This window comes from Cydia splendana, chromosome 22 (assembly GCF_910591565.1).
Source record: "Cydia splendana chromosome 22, ilCydSple1.2, whole genome shotgun sequence".
NCBI lineage: Eukaryota > Metazoa > Arthropoda > Insecta > Lepidoptera > Tortricidae > Cydia > Cydia splendana.
The window spans coordinates 12,007,947-12,032,442 of NC_085981.1; the positions used below are offsets into that span (position 1 = coordinate 12,007,947).

The window sequence follows — 24,496 nt, forward strand, 5'->3', positions numbered from 1 at the left end:
AATTGTTGAGTTATACATTTTTCGTCGAATGGATTTATCCAAGTTTGAAGTTAGCGACACAACTGTCCATCGGTGGATCTTATGCCTTTTGTAATTAGATCCACCGACGGACAGTTAACAGGGTGGGCGATGGTACAGTCAGCAGCAATAGTTGCTAAGCGGGCCAGGTGTTCAAAATGATCTTGACGCGACTTTATTGTTAAGAGAATCTGAGCGTGTCAAGGTAAATTTGAAGTATTTGAACACCTCGCCCGCTTAGCAACTTCTGCTGCTGACTGTACATACCGGTGGGTCGGCGGCAGTTGAAGGCGGCGCACTGCTCGTCGTCGTCGTCGCCGGAGGAGGAGCCGCTGCTGCTGGCCTCGGCGGTCGCGCCGGCGGCGGCGGCGGCGCGCCGCGCGCCCGTCTCGCGGGTTTGTGCTGCTGGTCAAAACGTTGCTTGGTTATTATAGCAAAGAGAATAGGGGGTATTACTGCAATGTTCTGCCGCCAGAGTGCAGCACTAAGCTAGCTAGTAAACCATAAAGTAACTTATACATACTATGCCTTTAACTGTTTTATGACAAGTTTTCACAGACAATAAAATATGACATTGATGTATCAAGGCGGATTGTTAACAAGGGCCTACCGGGAAACGCGAAAGTCGAGATTTAGTTATCTGCCTCTTTATCGCTCGAATATGCAAGATGATGATGATGATGCAAGTGTGATAGAGAGGTTAGATAACGAAATTTCGATTTTGTTCAAATATCCAATATCTGTGATGGATTGTGGTAGTGGCGCCCCCTACGCAGAGTTTTACGTAATATTCCCTATTGAAATAGAGGAATATTGTCAAAGTAAATTATATAGTCAGTACATTTACTGCCATCTTTCGACACAAATGATTAATACTTTTAGAACGCCATTTGACTTCGATCCTTATTTTTTCACTGATATTGTGTTAAATTTGTTAAATGTCAAAAAGTATCACCATCTACTCGAGGATAGGCCAAAGGTATGGAGCCATCTTTTTGAGTGATGGAGCATAGAAGTGAAGCAAAATCATCTTGCGGTCCGGGGTTACAAGGCAAAACCGTCATTGTGGATCTCATATAAAACAAACATTGAGCGTCGCCGTTTAGTCAGCGCTAAGGAAAATGGCGTCGCTGCGCAGTAGCGCCAACGTTGCGTCGAGCAGCAGCCACAGAGTTGACTAGACGCCGACGCTCGGGAGACGCTAGTGTGGGGTGGCTATAAAGGAGATAGTAGATTGTACCTGAGCGTTGTCCCATCCTGGGATGCCGCGCGAGCTTGCCCCGCGCGGCGTTCTTGCGGCGCTCCTGCCGCGCCATGTAGTGTTTGCGCATCATAAGGCCCGAGCCGGATGAAATTCCCTGCGGACAAATCAGTTACTAATTAATTGTTTATCATACTTAGTCACTTTTTATTCATTCGTTCGTTTTTTTTTTTTGCAAAAGTAATCAAATGTAAATTTTGAGTTGGTATTTTATATGTTAAAATTTGGCAAAATTTGTTTAATCAAGGCATAAGCTTAGGCATAACCCTCGCAACGCTCAAGATTCCATTTTTAAAACCAAATGCGTTCGTGGATCAATTTTGGAATCTTTCCTTTGCTTGGGTATTAACATTAGCACGAGAGGTTAAACAACAATTTTGCCTTGTTGTAAAACAAATAACTATTGTTTTTATTTACCAGATATTTAGATGATAACTTAATTGCCCCGTTTGTTTTACCGAGGTATTATTTTATCGATAGTCTCACTCGCACCGGCGCTAGCGCTTCGATACACCTCGTGTAGATGCGTACATGCGCATTTTGTTTGCGCGTGCGATCGTAAGACAGGGGCGCGCGTGTTAAGTCTTTCCCTAGGAGCAAAGGTTACCTGTTTCCTATTGAGATAGTTGGTGGTGGTGGCTGCGCCGCGCTTGGCCGGCTTGCCGCCGCGCGGGGGCGGGGGCGGGGGCGCTCGGGCGCGCTTGAGCTGCGCGTGCGGCCGGGCGGGCGCGCGCGCGGCGCGCTTGCGGCGCCCGGCGTCCAGCACCCGCGCGACCCGGCGCCCGCACAAGCCGCGCGCCGCACACACCGCGCTCCACACTTGAACCTGCTCCTCTAGTTGGACCTGTCCGACGTACCACATTCTATTAAGGTGCATTCTGTGACCCGTCCCGTTCCGAATGCATTTTATATCGATTTCAAGTCGATGATTATTTTTCACATTCGTTCGTGTGACGGAAAAAAAATACGTCTATACCTGCGAATCTTCAGAAAAAACGTGTTTTTACAGGACGATGGTAAACAATTTAGTAGCCTAGCTGCTACATAAAAAAAACAGTGGATAAGCAGTTCTCCGTACAAATGTACTCTACATTTTCCTTCCTCTATGTCGATTTGACAAAAAATAATTTTTCACCACACCAGCTCGGAAAGGCTTACTTTGCACTTCAAAAACTGATAGCAAAGTTGCATTTTATTCACATGTGAGGCAAAGTAATGAAATGCAAATTTTGAGTTGTTTTCTTACGTTTGCTGGTAGAATTAACTTTTAAATGATGATTTTGGATGATAAATATTTAATAACATTCATTTGGATTTGATTTGGTTTTGATTTTGTTTGATATTTTACATTTAATATTTGCTTCGGGTTGGTGTGGTGAAAATAATTTTACACAATTGGATGCGTATTGACAGTAGCTAATGCCCTTTCGTTCGACTTTATCCAATATATTGAGTATTACAAAAATTAAAAGCAAAAACGAATTTCATACAAATTACTAAAAACTCTTAGTCTGTACGGAAAGAGAAGAGCCGAGAAATGTATAAGACCCAATACATTCCAAGACTCTTCTCTTTCCGAACAGAATCTAACTTTATAAGAAATCAAACAAAGAGATATTCAGTCAAAATATGTACAAGGTGCAGCGGGACAATTTTGACCACGGGATAATTTCAACTAATCGAAATATCTTCCATGTTTTACAATATTACCTAGAGTGACATATAATGTCCAGGTAGCGAAAAAAATGTGTTGTGTGTGTTGTGAGACTCTAGTTAATATTGTAAAACATAGAAGATATTTCGAGTAGTTGAAATTATCCCGCAGTCGAAAAAGTCCCACTCCACCTTAGCGCTTTTCTACTAAAACAGAAAACCGGCCAAGTGCGAGTCGGACTCGCGTTCCAAGGGTTCCGTATATTACACAATTTTTAACAATCAGTGCCGGACTAAGATATGTTGATGCCCTAAGGATTTCTAGGTGCCCCCTCTCCCTCGGGTCATCAAGATTACATTGATTTTTTGGTAAATTGAGAGAAGTTCATTGCCGCGTTACAGCTGAGAATGGAAATCAGTCACATCATTTTATCACGAAAATTGACAGTGCCGCAGCAGTAATGTTGCAACAGAGTACCTAATGCTGTTGCAGTCGCCACCCGAATGTCACCTTTATCATAGCTTAGAAAGTAATAGAAACGCGAGCGAAGCGAGCGCGGAAATTTTTCGATATAAAAACGCAATATGATAGACAGTTGTAAATTTTTACTTTTAGTATGGAAATCAGTCACATCATTTTATCACGGAAGTTGACAGTACTGCAGCAGTAACGTTGCAACAGAGTAATGTTGCTGCAGTCGCCACCCGAATGTCACCTTTATCATACCTTATAAAGTTATTGAAAACGCGAGCGAAGCGAGCGCGAAAATTTTTCGATATACAAACGCAATTTTACTTTTAGTCCCAACCAGGCGCGAATCCAGGATTTCATACAGAGAAGGAATGGGACAGTTTTCTATCAGCTTAGCTTCGCATAGGGCTCGATATTTCTTAATAGGCTTCGATATTCGAGGTTGTTTTCATGCATAAAATATGCAAGAAAGCAGAGCTTGGAATTGAATTGGCGAAGTGTGAGAAAGGCAGTAGGCCTAGCTGCGAAAGAGGAAAGCTTGGATTTGGATCCACGCCCAAGTGTAATTAAGGCAGAAGGCCTCGCATAAGACCTAACGCCGAACCGCAAAAGAGTGGGTTGAAATCGAATCTATGCATGTAATCACGACTCTTCTACTGCTACCGATTGTTTCCCAAAGAATTACGCGCCATTATTTTTGCAAATTAGCTTTTGGACAGCTAAAAAAAATCGTGTGGTAAAAACGATGTGTCTGTCCCTAATTTTAAAATTCGTTCACCTTTTTCAACCTGGCATTTTGGTGCCCCTCCTGAACGTGGTGCCCTAAACACGTGCTTGTTTTGCTTATTGGTTACAAAGTCTTTATTAATTCAACCATTAAAGTCGACGAGTACAAAAAACTTTAAGCTAGCTCTCAATTTAACATTTCTTTTAAACATTATTTTTAATTTGACCTTACAATTACTCGTAAGTAGGTAAGACCGTTAAATATTTAAAATGATTATACTGACTACTACTCTAAGTAATCCGGCACTGTTAACAATGTATTTTTTATGTGAAACGTGAGTGAAATCTCTTTAAAAAATCCGTAGGGGTCGGATTAAAAACTGTAATTAAGTCCGACTCACGCTTGACTGTACATTTCTAATAGGTTTTCCTGTCATCTATAGGTATAGACCTATTATATGTATTTTTTTCAAAATTTTAGACCTAGTAGTTTCGGAGATAAGGGGGGGGGAATGGTCATTTTTTTCCTATTTTCTTGAATAACTTCTAAACTGTTGATTCGAAAATTATAAAAAAAAATTATATGAAATCCTTACAATAAGCTCTTTCATTTGATATGTAACATGATATAGTTTGAAAAAAATTTTTTTTTCATTTTTTTATTTACCCCCCAAAAGTGGCCCCCATGTTTAAAATTCATTTGTTTACGTTACATGTCCGTATTCGGGTCACAAACTTACATATGTGTACCAAATTTCAACTTGATTGGTCCAGTAGTTCCGGAGAAAATCGGCTGTGACAGACGGACAGACAGACAGACAGACAGACAGACAGACAGACGCACGAGTGATCCTATAAGGGTTCCGTTTTTTCCTTTTGAGGTACGGAACCCTAAAAATGAATGGCAATACAACCAATAACCTACAACTCCAACAAACACGACGCCGCACGGTCAATTCTACAAAAATGCATCGCCTGCGCGCTTTTCTTAAACACACACGATATTTCGCTGCCTTCTATTACAAATGACAATGTTTCCACGCACGTCTGAAACTTGAGACAATATTAGTATGCTTACCTCTAGCAAATCTCCTTCCAGCATCAAGTCCTCCAGTTTCTGCAAGAGCCCTGGCGCCAGACGCGCGCCCGGCGAGCGCGGCGTCGCGCTGTACGCGTGCTCCACGCTCGCTGACGACCTGCGACAATCATACGTATCACAGTCTGTAGGCAGCACCACAGAAAAAATAATAGTACTAGGTACAAAAGACTCACTCAACAAAACGCGTCTGTTACGATCAGGACAGGTGGCGACAGAGCCACGCGCGGCTTATGGCTAGCCACCAAAATCGGGGAGGAACGGATGTACTTTTAGCTACCTGTAGCAAAGCGACGAAATCGCGCAGTGAGCTACGCCTGGTAGCACACAGTATCTCGCTCGAGAGATACACTAGCCGCTCCTCTCTAATTAACCCTTAGTACATATAAAGCAATATTATTATTTGTATCTCCTTGGATTTCACGGGCCTATAAATGCCGGTCTTTTAATAGGGTTGCGTGGAGGTATAAATCCAACTAGAGATGGGTAACTACCCGGGTAAATACCCGAGAGCGGGTATTTACCCGGTAAATACCCGATATTTACCTACCCGCGGGTAAATACGCGGGTATTTTCGTTTTTCTTCTAAATTTGATGTGTTTAATGGTATGTGAGTATAAATAAGATTAATTTAAGTATTTTTTTATAATGTTACATAAAATGTATGTTCAAACTAATTACGAAAAGGTTGCTATGAGGTGAAGTTCAATTTTAACATATCAGTCCAATTATAAAAATCGTGTAAAATCATTCCCTGGCTTCCGGAAATGTTTTAAAATGCTTTTAATATACATTAGAAAGATGAAAATAAAGAATACTTATGAATGATAATAAAAAAAAATTGTGCAGTATCCCAACTTGTGAAGCTTATAAGTCAAACACAGTTAGTTTTAGGACAAAAATATATATAATCTTTTTTGTAGAAAATTATGTCTACTTTAGTTTGTACATACAACACTTTTCGATATTAACCCTTGGGACGCCTAGTGCCATATCCGTACCAGTCCTGTCAACTGCCGGAGGGTCTTCAATTTTTGTACCCGTCAACTGCCTAGTCCCAGATCTGTACAAACTGTCTCAACTGCCTTGTGCCTTATCAGTCACCAAATTTATTGTATTATATTTTTACAATTTTGAGATCTAAACACTTGCAAATAGAGTTTTATATCATTTGCACTATAGCACTTTTTTTTTATCGCGGCAGTTGACGGGTGCACATACGCGAGCCTATCCGGCATTTGAGGGGGATGGGACGGATCCGGCACTAGGCATCTGACGGGTACAAGTACGTTTGTCGGTTCGGCGTTCCAGGGGTTAATGACAGATTCCAAGAAATATGAAAAAGTTCACTTTTGCCCCCCTCCCCCCAACCACACCCCCCGCCGACCGAAGTTGGAATGTGTATTATCAACGTATAAGTACGATAATTTACTCAAGTCTAAAAAAATACTCTTATGACGGCGGTTTATTAATATTTATCAAAATTGTACTAAAAAATCCTTAGTTACAACTGCAACTGCAACTAAACAATTTCATTTTAAATGACACACAATAATTACAGCCATTAACTCGGTTTATATCTCCACTTTAACACAAATCGACATGTGCAACAAGAAATGAATCTACCCGTCCATTTGGGTGGATACGGGTAAATACCGGGTAGATGGGTATTTACCGGGTATTTACCTGGGTGGGTAAATTGGGTAAATACCCGCGACCCATCTCTAAATCCAACACGTAGAGGCCCCTTGGAGAGCTTTAATGTGATGTAGAACGCCTGCTGGAACCCGTTCACAGGCGCGACAACAGACATGATGGATGGGTGGACAATGAAACTGGGTTAAAGCAATATTATTATTATTAAATAAAAGCTTTATATAGAAAATAGAAATCGAAATAACACGAACATATGTGACGTTACATGGAAAAAGGTACCTTATGGCGGCCGGCGCTTACGTCGCATGGCACCGCAATAATATTGGAGCGGCGTTAATAATAGCGTAAGCGCCAACCCCCATAAGGTACCTTTACCCGTGGGACGTCACATATATGCAACTGCAATAATATATAATCCAGCACTCGACTGTGTAAACTGCCGGATTATAGAGAGGGTCACCTAAGTTGCTAATTACCAGATTATTCGATGCGCCGGAATACCGAGCGCCTGTCGTGCATAGTCACAGTGCAGCAAAATAAACACTGCATTAGTAGATTTGACGACGATTTGATTGTACCTTGCGTTCTGTGATGAGTGGTCATGCGCCCGGCCGGTCGCTTTCTTCAATTCTGCGTTGAGTTTGTCAGATTTTTCCCGATTCGCCTGCAATCAAAATAATAGTTAAATAATCATCAACAGAAACGATCCCCAGACTGCTTTAGTGATTTTTCGGAGTGGTTGTAAGCCGAGCGCATCCGAATAATTGGCCTGATGACAAATTTTGAAATCCCTTTTAATATTGTCGGTACACTTGTATTGGTTCCGAAAAACACAATATTTCAGCTATACTCATAAGATTTAACATAAATAATTGCATTTTTTTATAGCTAGTTTAAACCTCGCGCGAAAACGCCTCGCAATCCATTTGTGACGTCATTAATTAGTTGGTGGAAGGGTGATAGACATTGTTTACATACTTACAGTTACGTATTTTTCCTTGAATCCGAATATGATATTGTTAATTTAGCACCATATATTACGATTAGGGATGATAAATACATTACATTACAAACATTAATCACAATAACTCATTTTATACAAAAACTCTCACACGGTTGCAATTTAAGATGAATATTTAGATACATGTAAATTCTGAGTGAAAATCACTGAGCGACGGTTTTTCTTTTCAATTTTTAAGTTTTTCTGGTTACGACAGCCAACATGGCAATGATAGTTCCATTCAGCCAAATAATTAAAAAAGTTTTTTGGTGAAATATCGTATTTTTTTGCATTTTATTTATGTAATATCAAATAAATATCTACTTTACATCGTGTAGTAATATTATTTGGACGTAATAAATGTTTAGTGGCGAAATAATTTTTTTTTTTGAACCTCCAAACTCTTTGGTGAGGATGTATGGATTATGGTCCATGAGGTTGTCTATGCTGCTCTAAGAAATACGTCATGGATTGATGACGTCAATCCTTAGCTCGCTTCTGATTGGCGTTTCAGACAAAATGGCTGATTGGAGAATTTTGCACTTTTATTTTATTGAATATATTAATAATACTAATGTTTAAACTGAGATTGGGCCATTTTTTAGACTCATATTATAATAAATAAATAAAATAGCTTTTTATTTCCACATTTTTAAAGGTTACAATATTTATTTTGTTTTTAGAATCATATTAACATATATGTTTCTTTGAAACCATTATTTCCATGATTCTTTGTAACTGTCATCAGGCCAATTGAACGAAATACCACTAGTGGCGTGCAATACTCACAGCCGCGCGGTCGCGCTCAACGGGTAGTTGTGCTAGCGCGGGGTGCGCCAGCGCGGCACGCGCGGCATCCTGCCACGCCATTGCGCGCTCTGTTACACACTGCAGTGCTTCTCCCTCTGCTAGTCGCACTTGTAGCTTTTGGAGCCACACCTGTCAATTAATTTTCAAATTTAAAGAAGTTATTGGAATACTAACTTCAATACATTTAAGAGGAGACTAATCCTTAAGAGACTTACAAAGAATAAGTAGTTAGCAAGGCTCGGAAACAGGTTAAATTTCCAAACCGTTATCATGTAAATACTTGGCGCAAAAGTGTAAACATACCTTTGACGTCGACTGTACAGCGGCCGTAGCACGGTTGCATTTTTATCGCTCGTCACCATGCCTGTCACGTTCTAACAAGTACGTAAGTGCGAAAGTGACGGACATAGTGACAGGCGATAAGAGTGGAAAGGACAGATACAAACCAGTAACGCGAGGATTCGGTCGAGGCGCGGGCGACGAGTCCGGGTGCAGTCGGGACACAGGAACTTCGGTTCGGGCGTCGGGAACGGAAGGTCTCGCTCTTCGGATTCGGCGCGTTCCTCTTTTGCGGCGGTTATGCAGGCGGCTGCAAATAAAAGGATACATATTAGAAACATCCTAATTAAGAAATAACGCATACAAATAATATTTTTTTCTCAAAAATGGACGGCAAAGTCGACTTTGCCGTTTAAAAAATAGGTTGCGAAGCGCGTAGTTTATGGTCAGTCAAAAATTAAAAAGTTAAAAACATTGCGTCTCGATTTTGGGACTGCAATGTTGCATACAAATTCCATTATTTGTCGAGTTCCAAACTTTTTAAAAGTTTAAATGGCCATATCAAATGAAGGCACAGGCCCATTAAACAGCCAAACAGAAGATTAGTACCGCGACTATTTAGCTCTCTCAAATAGGTTGGCGTATTTTCGGCAGAAAAATACACTTCTATTTTTTTATTAAAAAAATAAAAAGGCGGCAAAGCTAATTTTTTCAATTGTTTCTACTTTTTTCTGTGAAAATATATACGTAAGAAAGTTGCTTTTGTAAAATATTTCTATGATATTTATATTTCTTGCACCATTTTTGAGAAAAGCACTATATATGACTCGGCTGGAAGGCTACTTGCTGGCTTCGGATTCAATTAAACGGACTCCCAAGGTCGTCCGTTTAAAACGAATCCTCAGCCTGCAAGTAGCTACTTCCGAGCCTCGACAATAATGTACTATTTTCTACTCGTCGCCTGTAATTCTTGAATTAAGATTTCTTATACCAAACTGCAATTGGGTATTTTTAATATATGGGCTCACATCTCAACTATAATATTCATTTCGATACAGTTTAGTCAACTATAATGAAATTGACCAATCACAGCTCGCCGCGATCAGGACGAAACAAAACCATAGCTCAAATTAATTATTTATTTTAGGTTGTATAGTATAAACAATTGGTTCATAAGTCAGAAACGCGCATGTGACACCCTTAATATAGCAACATCCATAGACTACGAAAACCACTTAGTGTTGCTTGTTAGTCTCCATAGGCCACGGTGGCCAAAATCGAGAAAACTACTGTCTAAAAATTGAATTTAGCGCGGAGCAAGTACCAGGGCCTCATGAGTTACGAGAAGGTGTCGTTGACCAACGCGGCGGCCGGGGCGCGTACCAGTATGTAGGTATCGCGGCTGCTCGCGTGCTGTATAGTTTTCTTTTGGTTTGTTTGTATGATTCTACTAGTTTAAAGTATTACAGTCGACTCTCGTTAATTCGAAACTCAAGGGATGTTTAAAATATTACGAATTATCGAGAGTTTGAAATATCAAATAGTTCGAAATTTTTGAGAGAAAAAATATGAAAGTTCGAATTATTGAGTAATAATCAATTATGATTTATTAACTGCTAATTTTTTAACAATATCCAAAGGTTAGAGGTACATATTAACATGCACATACATAATGTGAATTAATTATTAGTCTTTGGGAAGAAGTCTGTCATAATAGTTTGCTTCAAAGCACATTGCTGAGACTGATCAATAACTTTTTTTTATCAGAAATACGTACTGCCAGAATTGATTTTACAATAACAAATGCTCGTGCAACGATGAACTTGAACTTGTCTCAAAATGTAGGGTAGGTACTCACACTTACCTCTGAAATCTGATAGCCTGATAGTGATAACTTTGAATTGTCGAGTGTTTGACATCTATGAGTTCGAATTAACGCGTCGTTTTGTTACGTAGCAATGATTTTTCTGTTCGAATTACCAAGTGCTTAAAAATGTATTTAATTATTTCGAAATATAAAGAGATTTTCTAGGGAACTCGTGATAACTTCGAATTATAGAGTGGTTCGAATTATCGCAGGTTTGAATTAACGAGAGTCGACTGTATTTTTATTGATTCGTAGAAAAAGTATTGTATACAATAGTGATATAATCAAGCTTTTCAATCTCGTACCATACTTAGGCAACTCAGCAAGCTTCGTTGCCTAAACACGGTACTCGACTGAAATACTCTCTATTATATCACGATTGTATAAAATACTATTTTTTTTTAAAGTGGGGATATACAATTTAATCTGGCTTTGAAGTAGTGCTCCTATGAAATTGTTTAACCATTTCACTTTCATTTCACTAACCCGGGGTTAACCGGTTAAACCTTACGTTACCATGGTTACTAGTACAATTTGACACTAGGTTAACGGTTTAACCGCTTAATCCTGGGTTAGTGGAATGGTGCAAGTGGCCCTAAGACTGTTAACAAAAATTTGAGTCCTCCTATTTTGACAGCCAAAAATAATTTATAATGTATTTTCATATTATGAAATAAATACTTAAGTAAATCTAAATTTAAAGGGGTAATTGCACAAAAGATCCCGATGGGTCGAAGTGTATCCGCGGGGGCTCATAAAATAATAAGATAAGATAACTCACAGTGGACCCAGTCCTTGCAGAGCTCGCACTGCGTCATGACGCCGTACTGCCGCTTCTGGCACACGCAGAACGAGATCCCCGGCATGGGAGGCGCGCGGACTTAATTGCGCATGTTCTTATTCCTGCGGATAAATAATAAGATAACTCACCGTGGAACCAGTCCTTGCAGAGCTCGCACTGCGTCATGACGCCGTACTGCCGCTTCTGGCACACGCAGAACGAGATCCCCGGCATGGGGGGCGCGCGGACTTGCTTGCACATGTTCTTTCCTGCGGATAAACAATAAGATAACTCACCGTGGAACCAGTCCTTGCAGAGTTCGCACTGCGTCATGACGCCGTACTGCCGCTTCTGGCACACGCAGAACGAGATCCCCGGCATGGGGGGCGCGCGGACTTGCTTGCACATGTTCTTTCCTGCGGATAAACAATAAGATAACTCACCGTGGAACCAGTCCTTGCAGAGTTCGCACTGCGTCATGACGCCGTACTGCCGCTTCTGGCACACGCAGAATGAGATCCCCGGCATGGGGGGCGCGCGGACTTCCTTGCACATGTTCTTTCCTGCGGATAAACAATAAGATAACTCACCGTGGAACCAGTCCTTGCAGAGTTCGCACTGCGTCATGACGCCGTACTGCCGCTTCTGGCACACACAGAACGAGATCCCCGGCATAGGGCACACGGACTTCCTTGCGCATGTTCTTATTGCTGCGGATAAACAATAAGATAACTCACCGTGGAACCAGTCCTTGCAGAGCTCGCACTGCGTCATGACGCCGTACTGCCGCTTCTGGCACACGCAGAACGAGATCCCCGGCATGGGGGGCGCGCGGACTTCCTTGCGCATGTTCTTCTTCCTGCGGATAAATAATAAGATAACTCACCGTGGAACCAGTCCTTGCAGAGCTCGCACTGCGTCATGACGCCGTACTGCCGCTTCTGGCACACGCAGAATGAGATCCCCGGCATGGGGGGCGCACGGACTTCCTTGCGCATGTTCTTATTGCTGCGGATAAACAATAAGATAACTCACCGTGGAACCAGTCCTTGCAGAGCTCGCACTGCGTCATGACGCCGTACTGCCGCTTCTGGCACACGCAGAACGAGATCCCGGCATGGGGGGCGCGCGGACTTCCTTGCGCATGTTCTTATTCCTGCGGATAAATAATAACTCACCGTGGAACCAGTCCTTGCAGAGCTCGCACTGTGTCATGACGCCGTACTGCCGCTTCTGGCACACGCAGAACGAGATCCCCGGCATGGGGGGCGCGCGGACTTCCTTGCGCATGTTCTTATTCCTGCGGATTAATAATAACTCACCGTGGAACCAGTCCTTGCAGAGCTCGCACTGTGTCATGACGCCGTACTGCCGCTTCTGGCACACGCAGAACGAGATCCCCGGCATGGGGGGCGCGCGGACTTCCTTGCGCATGTTCTTATTCCTGCGGATTAATAATAACTGTAAAATAAACTGGCGGTGGGTACTTCCTATACTCTGTATCTTTAGGTATTTAAATAAAAGTAAATAAATAATTTGTAAATTCTCGGGTAGTTATAAGATTTATTGGTTAACCAACCAAATACAAAACCGCCTGGATCTGTCACCGAACGACCTGACTTTAACCTACATTATTTGATCCTGTAATGTTTTCATCTACCCTCAACTTGCTTAAGGAGCCATTTGAGGGTAGATTTTGTTTACTTTTATTGAAATACCTAAAGATACAGACTATAGTTAGCTAATAGATAGTGTGCATGAATTATAGGGGGCTACAGTTTGTGTCATTGACGATGGCGCGCAGATTCGTCAAATCTAACTTTTAACAACATGACAATAGGCACGCGTCTTCGTGAATGACACGATCTATACTTTGCACAAGAAAACGTAAGAGAACGGTAGATTTACTTTAGCAATGTTTATGTTTCCGATTCAGACCACAAGATGGCAGAAGCTCCAACGCGCACGGTCCCTATATCGTACAGTAGACGGCATGGCTGAGCCGAGCTTGGCATGATGTAAAAAAAATAAGAGACCGTGCGGTGAACCTAGCGACAGAGGCACGACGAGAGACGACCTAGGCACCCAGAGAGGTCAGGGAGAAGACTGCAAGTGGGCTTTCGAACTTCCGACCCACAGAGATTAGCCAAAGGACAGAGATGGACCTATCGCTAAGGCAGTCGCTGGCTAAGTGATCAGGCCCCGTAGACAACATGCCAATCGCTAACGCTCCGTAGCGAACGAAACGCAACTGTCACTGTCACACTAATATGGAAGAGTGATAGAGACACAAAGCCATTCGAACGCGAAAGGCAAGCGATTGTCACCTGATGCGGCGCGGACGGCGGCTTTCATATGATCCGGTCGTCCCGCTCTCACCTGAGCTCCTTGACGGTGGCCAGCTCGCGCTGCTCGGCGTGTTTGAAGGCGGCGACGATCTCGGTGGGGGTGGAGTCCTCGCTGAAGTTGCGCAGGAACAGCCCCGCCTCCAGCGAGGAGGGCTGCGGCGACGCGGCGCCGGCGCGCGCGCGGCGGCGGCACGGCGTCGCCTCCGTGCGCGGCGACAGCGCCTCCAGGAGTGAATAAGGCCAGTTCTGTGGGAAAAGATCGATATTTAGTCCTGACTCGGAGCTATCGACGATAAACATGAACGACAAGCACCAAATGTCACATTTCGCTGCCCCAATATTATACGGTTCTATTTTACATTTTAAAGATAGTTGAAATTCGACTTAATGTCACTATGACAATGTTCAAATTTCAGTTCGATAAAAGTGAAACATAGAACCCTGTAATATTGGGCCAGCGATTTGTATTGACATGTAAAACGACTGCATGCAGAATCAATTTTAGAATTTTGACACTTAATACTGTAGCAATAGTTGGCTGTTAGACTGTAACACATTAAATAAGGGTGAAAAATACACGTGAAATAATTTGGCACTCGAACGCAGATGTAGAAAATTAAATTCTGTACCCTATAGAATAAAAAAAACGAAGCCCTGCCCTGGAAATGTTCCATTGCTAACTGAGATGATAAAAAAAATAAGTAGGGTAATTCGCCAGTAAATGGCCACCGGCCAATAACTGGCCACCGTAAACTAAAAATGAATTGTATTCACCTATGAACAGAATTCATTTTAGTATAAGGTTTCAATAACTAACCATCTTATACTAAAATGAATTCTGTTTATAGGTGAACATAGAATTCATTTTTAATTCAGGGTGGCCAGTTACTAACAGGTGGCCAGTTACTGGCGAATTACCCTAATCAAAAACAAATGCTTAAAGAAATCAAGCTATCGAACTTTAGGTTATAAATTACCTTCTTTAAGAACATATCTCCAGCTCCACGTTTCCATTCCTTGGCGGACGCTAAAGCTGCGGCAAGTTGATCTTTCTCATACAACGCTAGAGGTATTTGCTGTCCGCGCTTCACTAAAGCTTCCACGCTGTGCATGTATGGGTATAAGTCTTTTGACTGCATCTCTTCCACCTGCAAATAAATGACAATTGAATTTAGATATTAATAGTAACTAGTTGGATACAACTTCATTAAATAGCCGACTACAGTCACTCTTGTAACGCCTTTATTAGCAAGAAAAATTACCAATTATATGGAAAGATTATTTTAAGGTGACCAAATGTGCCTCATCCCGGTATAGACAACATTTTTTGAACGAAGCTTTAAATTCGCAAACGGAAGGCGCCACAAAAAAAGAGTTACATTGACCGCCAAAAACATCATTCGCGCTCGGCTCTAAAGTCCAATATCAACTTTCGTACATTCCGACAAGGTTCGCGATGACACGTCGTACACGATAGGGATGGCGTTACAATTTGGTGCCGTGACCAGGATCTTGTACCTATACATATTCTAATTCATATTTTATAGAAACGTACCTTTACAAGCCAGTCTTGCGCATGTTGTTTGGCGTGACTGAGCGCGTGGTACGAAGGTAAGGAGGCTTCAATGTCTTCCCTTGCGTCGAGTAACGCTTGGACTTCGGCGAGAGTCGTGTGCTGCGGCGGGTCGGCGGGTGGCTTCGACGGGTCGATGAGCACGGCGCGGGCGCGCTCCTCCCATTCCTCGACTTCCGCTAGGGGGAAATAAGGTGCATGAGCATGTGTGTATATAAAAACCCATTTAGTTTTTAGCTAAGTCACATGTCGTAATAATATTACAAGTTTTAAATATCAAACGTCTATCCGAACACGTCACTCACACAACTAAGAGGAGTTATAGCTAACTTCTTTACCTACAGCTACACAAACAATAACAAGAGTAAATCATGATCAAACATAACATAACCAGAAAAAAGTATAAAAACTGTCAGAAAAAGAAAAAGTAGTAGCAGATGATAGTACAAAAGATGATAAACAGAGATATTAAAGTTGTATGGCTTAATTCATAAATAAACGTGTTACGTTTCAAACGTAGCAGCGGAAATTCCTTTGTTTAGTTTGGTACTCACAACGACACCTAGCGGCATTGTGGTTGAACAGACCGCACAGGATTGTCTTCAGCGACATCTATCCGCACAAGATGGCACTTGATCACTTAGTCGCAAGCTATTACTCTAGGAAACTTTATGGTTCTTATTTAGTATTAAAGATTTTCTTTAATGATTGAAAGATTTAGGTTTAATTCTTCTAAAATATTAATACTCAATATCGTTAGTCTTTTAATATGATAATTTTCAAATATTGTTTGGGACATCGTTTGCAATGCCTGGCAAAATTCCTTGGCTGTGAAGCGCGGATGTAGATTGAAAAAATAACAAGAGAGGAAATTGATTGTCGAGCGCGATCAAGTCACTGAGATTTCCGCAGCGATGTGAGAAAGTTGGTGCAGGTCTTCTCTGGTCGCTTTGTACGGGAGCCATCCCTGTAAAATATGGGAATACACCTCGACTTCTTGTAGCAAGGTAAGTCACAGCGCAAGTGTTTAATGTTAGGAGAATATAGCCCGCTCTCTGCAACGTTTGTCAATACTGATTTTCCATTTCTTTTGTTACAGCAAACAGAACTCAACATGGCGTCCCATATTAAGTCCCTGTAAGGGCAAAATTAGGATTATTTTTTTATAAATGTCGGCAGTGTAGCATCGGCAGCTTCAATTGAACTCCGGGTAAGCATTTGCGATTTTATTGTAGGAAGTGTAACCTTTTTTCTGTCCTTGTCCATGTGTGTCGGATGACCGCATGGCCAATTTGCAAGTTTTCCTGTAAATACCAGATCGGTGTGTCAGTTTGGTTAATGTCTAGTTAATTTCAGTGGAGAACAAGGTCTAACATGTGCGTAACCTCAATCCTTTTCATATTGCGTTTCAATATGTGTTTTTTCCTTTAGCTTTAATGCCGGTCTCTACCCTGGGTTTTTTTCTTCGGGCACGTGTCGGCGCTGGGCGTTGCTGTGGACCTTGGGCTGGAGCTTCGTGCTGTTCAGCGCGACGTTGGCGAAGCGGGCAGGCAGCCACCTGGACACGTGGCTGACGGTATCACCGCGTGTCACCGCGACTCTTGGCTGTTCCCCTGCGCGCCTCTGGAGCAGTGCGTGGCCACGGCTTCACCGTCTTCCGCTATGGACACGTGACTCAGGTGTGGTCAGATCTAATTTGTTATTGGCTCTTTCGAGCTCGTGATTACTGTTGCGCATCGCGACGTTGGCGTGGTAGATAGGCGGCCACTTGGACACGTGGCTGACGGTTTCGGCACGTGTCACCGCGGCTTTTGGCTCCAACCTATGCGCCTCTGGCGTAACACGTGGACACAGCCAGACTGCCTTTTACTATAGACACGTGATTTAGGTGTGCTAGTATTAATAGACTTTGATTAGCTTCACGCAATAGTGGCCTCTTAATAGACTTCAAGTGCTCAGTGCATAATTAGTGTATAGACTTAATAAACTTTAACCGAGACTGCCTAGCCAGTCCGATAGCATAGTGTTCTTAGTATACTTAATAGCATAAGGTTATTTTCTGTACTGCTTTACTGTACTACTACTGTTTTCCTTGTGTGAAGCTTTGGAAATTATATTTAATTGTGTCGAGCTTGAACAATAGTTTTCTTTTCTTCTCATCTTAGCTTTACCTATTTTGTACGCTCTATAGCGTGCTGGCGCCCAATATTACTCATTTTCTCTCTCTAGAATTAATTTAGTTGGCAAATAGATTTTTAGGAATAACACAGACGTGTAGTGTGACAATAGAGCGTCAGACCCACGAACCCTGAGTACCACCAATAGTCCATGGCTTAATAAGACCAAAACGCTTGTTACATTTGACACCCAACTAAGGGGCGACGCTTTATTATCCTAAATATTGTTGTCACAGTCTGTGGATTCTGAAGAAATCTCTCTTAGCTATTTTTTGAGCTCGGTAATGCACTGTGCACACCTCTAATTTTATCTTTAAGACGCCACTGTTTGCTCTGCTTGCTTGCCTACAAATTATTTAATACTTTGACCTTTTGACCTTTTACTATGTTACTTCTATTACCTTAAAAGTTGTAATATTACTTTTCACTAAAAACAAGAAACTGTATTTTCTGAAACTTTGTATATGAAATTCTCTAAATATTGACTACTCTGTACTACTCTGTACCTTATTTTGAATGATTTAATAATAATATTACTCTGTATGTAAAATAGGCTTACATAGGTATGCTTACTGTTGCTCAAAAATGCACTCATTTTTTATGTAAAAAGAGACCACTATTAAGTAAAACTTACAAACATTATTTTTTTCAAAATGCACCAAGCGACAACGCTAATAATTAATCTGCTTCTTTTTCTCAAATTTGTTGGTCGCTGGTCAAATTTCAGGTCTGCGGATATTGCTGGTGGTTTTTTACCTCTCAACGTTGTCTCGCAGCCATCTCTGGTTCTCTCGGCACAGGTCATCTCTTCTGGAAGGTCAAAGTTAGTTCGCTGTCTCCCTTTAACTAAGCTATATTTATGTATCTATTGCTTGATAGGCCTGGTAATTTAGGGCTAAAGCGTTCTATTTTTATTTCTACTACTCACTAAAAGTGAAGCTACTTTCCATGTTCTAACATAAGACTCTGTACTAAGCCATCTGCTGGTACATACTTAGTTTGCAAATACATACTTTAATATATTTTTTAATTAAGGAAACTTAGTTCTTAAAGTAACTTTAATTACCACCCCAATTACTCTTAACTTGTACTTACTTACTATAGTTAGGCATAAGAAACTAAATTTTTATTCCTCTTACTCAGAAGTAATGTTTATGATGAGAAAATGTTACTCAACTCTCTGTTCTAAAAATGAACATACTGTACCTGGTCATACTGACGGTACCTATTCCTAGCTGTTAGATATTATTATCTTACTTTACTTTATAGTGTAAGCATATTTTTCTTATTGCAAGCATGCAGATTTAGATTTTTCTACAGGCGAGTTATATGTTAGTTATAGATGTCACTACTATAGGTATTATCTTGAGAAACTTATCTTTTAATTTATGCAATGTTCAACAAACGAATGTTGCACAGGTATTTCTCTGTTCTAAAATGAACGCTGTACTATTGCCTCTCTGCAAAGTACAAATACCTACTTCTCGTGTAAATGTTATTTACTTTAAATATTTTAGGTTAGGGTCCCTGACACTGGATAACTTTGCTATCTAAATGTTCTATGAACATGGTTGTGAAATAAAACAACAAAGCAAGTTATTTAGTTACGTTATAAGCACTTCATTTTATTTGAATAGTTTGGCACGGAGCCCACTGTTTAGAATATATCTTGGACTGGACTTTTAGTTTACATAACCTAATAAAGTGTCTTTGTTATGTTGGATTTTCACCATAACCTAATAAAGTGTCTTTGTTATGCTGAATTTCGCTTTGATTTCTTCTATGTCTGGTTTCAGGCAATGAGGATACTGCTGGCTTGTGACTTGCTTGCTTGAGGCTTGCTTGCTTGCTTGCTCGCTGTTGCTTATTGACATCGAGGTTTCGATGTCAAGAAGTTCTTCTTGGATATGACTTCGTCTTTTGATGCTTAACGCGTCAGCTGGTTTGCATTTAAGGTTGGTCTAGTGCATCTAATAAAGTGATGATTCAGTGCTTTGTGAAGTGAAAATGGTGATTACAGTGCAGTGATGTGTTGATCCATGTTCCCTTGAGCATTGGATGAAGTTTCAATCCCATCTGGAGCGAAATTTTTTCATTATGCACTTGTATATAACCTCCATTTTCAATTCCTTTGGCGCTTACGACCTTTTGGAATGGGAAGCCTATACGCCAAACTATATGCGTTCCGTTTCACGTAAAGATTTAATTGGATCTGTGTTCAAGGATTAGTTCTTGTGTTTCGTATTATGAAAATAATTTCATGGTGTGTTCTTACACATATTGACACTAGAAAAGGGGAGACTGGGGAAATCTAGTGCCCATCTCTTTTAAAACTCTAACTTTTGTAATGACTTTAAACTTTTATTAGAAATTGAAGTTCTCTGAGTAAGTACGTTCTGCTTGTTGTGCACTGTTTCTCTCTCTCTATAAGCAGTGGGAAATTGCTTCCACTTCTGTTGGAACAAATTCTTAAGGACATATACTTACGTAACTTTATACTTTGATAAAATCGTTTACTCTGAATGCTTCTCTTTGTATCTCTGAAAGGGGACGGTAGTCTTCGGTGTGTTTCTGCACATTTGGTACAATAGGGGAGAAAGGGGAAAAATGTATCACCGGTTTTGACACTTAGAATATTTTGTAGTTTCTTTCAATTAGGAATGCATTTGACTGCTAAGTCGCGGTCTACTTAATTTCATGCATTGGATTCTCGCTTGCGGTCCTTGCATGGGGAGTTCGTGTTCTTCTGCTGCACGCCTCCATGGAGTCGATAAGGTTGAAATTTTGTTTTCTTCCTGTCCTTACGCCACGTTGTGGTGTTTCTGCAGTCTACTCTTAACTTTTAGTGGTTGTGGAGTAGATAAAGCTCGGACGTGCACCCCGCTTAGAACTATTCTTCGCTCGCTGCACCGCCGAGATTTACTCTCCCAATCTCTCACTAGTCGATAGTTTTCTTGCATGTTAGTTATAAACATAGTTTAACTTGATAGTTAGGGTTGTGTATACCTCATGGTATAGTCAATATAGTTAATAAGATGTTAAAAAAAAAATGTTTAACTTACATTAACATTTTTTTTTTATCTAAGTTGGGTGGTAATGTTACGTTTCAAACGTAGCAGCGGAAATTCCTTTGTTTAGTTTGGTACTCACAACGACACCTAGCGGCATTGTGGTTGAACAGACCGCACAGGATTGTCTTCAGCGACATCTATCCGCACAAGATGGCACTTGATCACTTAGTCGCAAGCTATTACTCTAGGAAACTTTATGGTTCTTATTTAGTATTAAAGATTTTCTTTAATGATTGAAAGATTTAGGTTTAATTCTTCTAAAATATTAATACTCAATATCGTTAGTCTTTTAATATGATAATTTTCAAATATTGTTTGGGACATCGTTTGCAATGCCTGGCAAAATTCCTTGGCTGTGAAGCGCGGATGTAGATTGAAAAAATAACAAGAGAGGAAATTGATTGTCGAGCGCGATCAAGTCACTGAGATTTCCGCAGCGATGTGAGAAAGTTGGTGCAGGTCTTCTCTGGTCGCTTTGTACGGGAGCCATCCCTGTAAAATATGGGAATACACCTCGACTTCTTGTAGCAAGGTAAGTCACAGCGCAAGTGTTTAATGTTAGGAGAATATAGCCCGCTCTCTGCAACGTTTGTCAATACTGATTTTCCATTTCTTTTGTTACAGCAAACAGAACTCAACATGGCGTCCCATATTAAGTCCCTGTAAGGGCAAAATTAGGATTATTTTTTTATAAATGTCGGCAGTGTAGCATCGGCAGCTTCAATTGAACTCCGGGTAAGCATTTGCGATTTTATTGTAGGAAGTGTAACCTTTTTTCTGTCCTTGTCCATGTGTGTCGGATGACCGCATGGCCAATTTGCAAGTTTTCCTGTAAATACCAGATCGGTGTGTCAGTTTGGTTAATGTCTAGTTAATTTCAGTGGAGAACAAGGTCTAACATGTGCGTAACCTCAATCCTTTTCATATTGCGTTTCAATATGTGTTTTTTCCTTTAGCTTTAATGCCGGTCTCTACCCTGGGTTTTTTTCTTCGGGCACGTGTCGGCGCTGGGCGTTGCTGTGGACCTTGGGCTGGAGCTTCGTGCTGTTCAGCGCGACGTTGGCGAAGCGGGCAGGCAGCCACCTGGACACGTGGCTGACGGTATCACCGCGTGTCACCGCGACTCTTGGCTGTTCCCCTGCGCGCCTCTGGAGCAGTGCGTGGCCACGGCTTCACCGTCTTCCGCTATGGACACGTGACTCAGGTGTGGTCAGATCTAATTTGTTATTGGCTCTTTCGAGCTCGTGATTACTGTTGCGCATCGCGACGTTGGCGTGGTAGATAGGCGGCCACTTGGACACGTGGCTGACGGTTTCGGCACGTGTCACCGCGGCTTTTGGCTCCAACCTATGCGCCTCTGGCGTAACACGTGGACACAGCCAGACTGCCTTTTACTATAGACACGTGATTTAGGTGTGCTAGTATTAATAGACTTTGATTAGCTTCACGCAATAGTGGCCTCTTAATAGACTTCAAGTGCTCAGTGCATAATTAGTGTATAGACTTAATAAACTTTAACCGAGACTGCCTAGCCAGTCCGATAGCATAGTGTTCTTAGTATACTTAATAGCATAAGGTTATTTTCTGTACTGCTTTACTGTACTACTACTGTTTTCCTTGTGTGAAGCTTTGGAAATTATATTTAATTGTGTCGAGCTTGAACAATAGTTTTCTTTTCTTCTCATCTTAGCTTTACCTATTTTGTACGCTCTATAGCGTGCTGGCGCCCAATATTACTCATTTTCTCTCTCTAGAATTAATTTAGTTGGCAAATAGATTTTTAGGAATAACACAGACGTGTAGTGTGACAATAGAGCGTCAGACCCACGAACCCTGAGTACCACCAATAGTCCATGGCTTAATAAGACCAAAACGCTTGTTACAAACGTTTGTCGAATCTTAAAGTCGATGATAATACACTGTCCCTACCTGTCATTTATGTTTGTTAGGAAGAAAATGTTACAGATGTTTGCTAAGTGTTATGAATATTGGGGCTAGATTTTTGACATTCACACATACCTTTAAGCTTATACAGCAACGCCCGTTCAGTCTCAATCTTATGATGCGGCACCACGTTCTCCGACTCCTGAAGCAGCCGGTCGATGACCTCTGGGGTCAAGGTCGCGTAGTCTTCCCTGTAAGTCCGGACCTCCTCAAGAAACTTGACTTGTTGAAGGCGCATTTGCAGCGGCGCGAGTTGGGGTAGGACTATGCAGAGGCGTACGCCGAGTTCTACCACCTGTAGGGTATACGAAGATTTAGGCCCAGTTGCACCAACCACATTAAACAGACCGATTAACGTCAAACAACAGTAAAGTAAAAAAAATGCCATGCAATAAAATGTTGCGAACGCTTTAACGGTAACAGTTTGGTGCAACCGGCCCTAAGGATCTCTTGAATATAAGTAGGTACCTCTGAAAAACTAGGAAGTAAATTTTTGTCTAAGGGCCGGTTGCACCAACCATAATAGGCCTGTTGCAAGTAACAAAGAATCATGGAAATAATGGTTTCAACGAAACATATATGTTAATATGATTCTAAAAAATGGCCCAATCTCAGTATAAACTGAAGGATTATTAATATATTCAATAAAATAAAAGTGCAAAATTCTCCAATCGGCCATTTTTACTGAAACGCCAATCAGAAATGTCCCAAACAGTGACGTCATCAATCCATAACATATTTCTTAGAGCAACATAGACAACCTCATTGACCGAAATCTATACGTGGGCACCAAAGAGTTCGAAAGGTGCAAAAAAAATGTTATTTCGCCACTAAACATTTATTACGTCCAAAAAATATTATTACACGATATAAAGTAGATATCTATTTGTTATTATTTAAATAAAATGCTAAATAATACGATATTTCAACAACAAACTTTTTTAATTATTTGGCTGAATGGAACTATCATTGCCATGTTGGCAGTCGTAACTAGAAAAAATGAAAAATTAAAAAGTAAAAGCGGCGTTCGGTGATTTTCACTCAAAATTTACATGTATCTAAATAATTCATCTTAAACTGCAACCGTGTGAGAGTTTTTGTGTAAAATGAGTTATTGTGATAAATTTTTGTAATGTATTTATCATCCCTAATCGTAATATATGGTGCTGAATTAACAATATCATTCGGATTCAAGGGAAATTCGTAACTGTAAGTATGTAAACAGTATCTACCACCCTACCACCAACTAAATGATGACGTCACAAATGGCATGCGAGGCGTTTTCGCGCGAAGTTTAAACTAGCTATAATAAAATGCAATTATCTATGTTAAATCTTATGAGTATAACTGAAATATAGTGTTTTTCGGAACTAATACAAGTGTACAGACGATATTAAAAGGGTTTTCAAAATTTGTCATCAGGCCTATTGACTGACTGATCGACGTCACTCAGCAGTGAACTATGAAACTTCCCATAAAATATTGGTGGTGCTACCGACACTTAGGGCCAGTTGCACCAAATACATTCAGCAGACTGATCGTCAATCAGAACAGAGGTATGAAACTTCCCATACAATAAGATTTTGCGAACACAAACGGTGATTGAATAACTTTACGGTTTAGACTCACTTGTTTTTAGTCACTCGCGCGACATGTTTCAATGTTAGTATGTCTCACAACAGTTTAAATTCGACAAACGGTGATACACCGTTTGGTGCAACCGACCCTTATTCTTTCAGAAAAACTACTTTACACAATAAGCCA

The 24,496-nt window shown here is 41.0% G+C and overlaps 1 protein-coding gene across 1 annotated transcript in view; it reads right to left on the reverse strand.

Annotated features, from left to right (window-relative positions):
• The window catches only part of LOC134801431 (lysine-specific demethylase 5), a 56,443-nt gene that overhangs the window by 7,133 nt on the left and 24,814 nt on the right, over positions 1 to 24,496 (reverse strand). Inside the window, exons 19-30 of the mRNA XM_063773986.1 lie at positions 22,808 to 23,027; positions 15,523 to 15,719; positions 14,945 to 15,115; positions 13,999 to 14,213; positions 12,357 to 12,478; positions 9,139 to 9,281; positions 8,672 to 8,821; positions 7,461 to 7,546; positions 5,209 to 5,326; positions 1,887 to 2,123; positions 1,259 to 1,376; positions 286 to 423 (exon numbers count right to left, since the gene is read on the reverse strand). Coding sequence (XP_063630056.1) covers positions 286 to 423; positions 1,259 to 1,376; positions 1,887 to 2,123; positions 5,209 to 5,326; positions 7,461 to 7,546; positions 8,672 to 8,821; positions 9,139 to 9,281; positions 12,357 to 12,478; positions 13,999 to 14,213; positions 14,945 to 15,115; positions 15,523 to 15,719; positions 22,808 to 23,027 — 1,915 coding nt within the window. The remainder of the gene's footprint in view (positions 1 to 285; positions 424 to 1,258; positions 1,377 to 1,886; positions 2,124 to 5,208; positions 5,327 to 7,460; positions 7,547 to 8,671; positions 8,822 to 9,138; positions 9,282 to 12,356; positions 12,479 to 13,998; positions 14,214 to 14,944; positions 15,116 to 15,522; positions 15,720 to 22,807; positions 23,028 to 24,496) is intronic.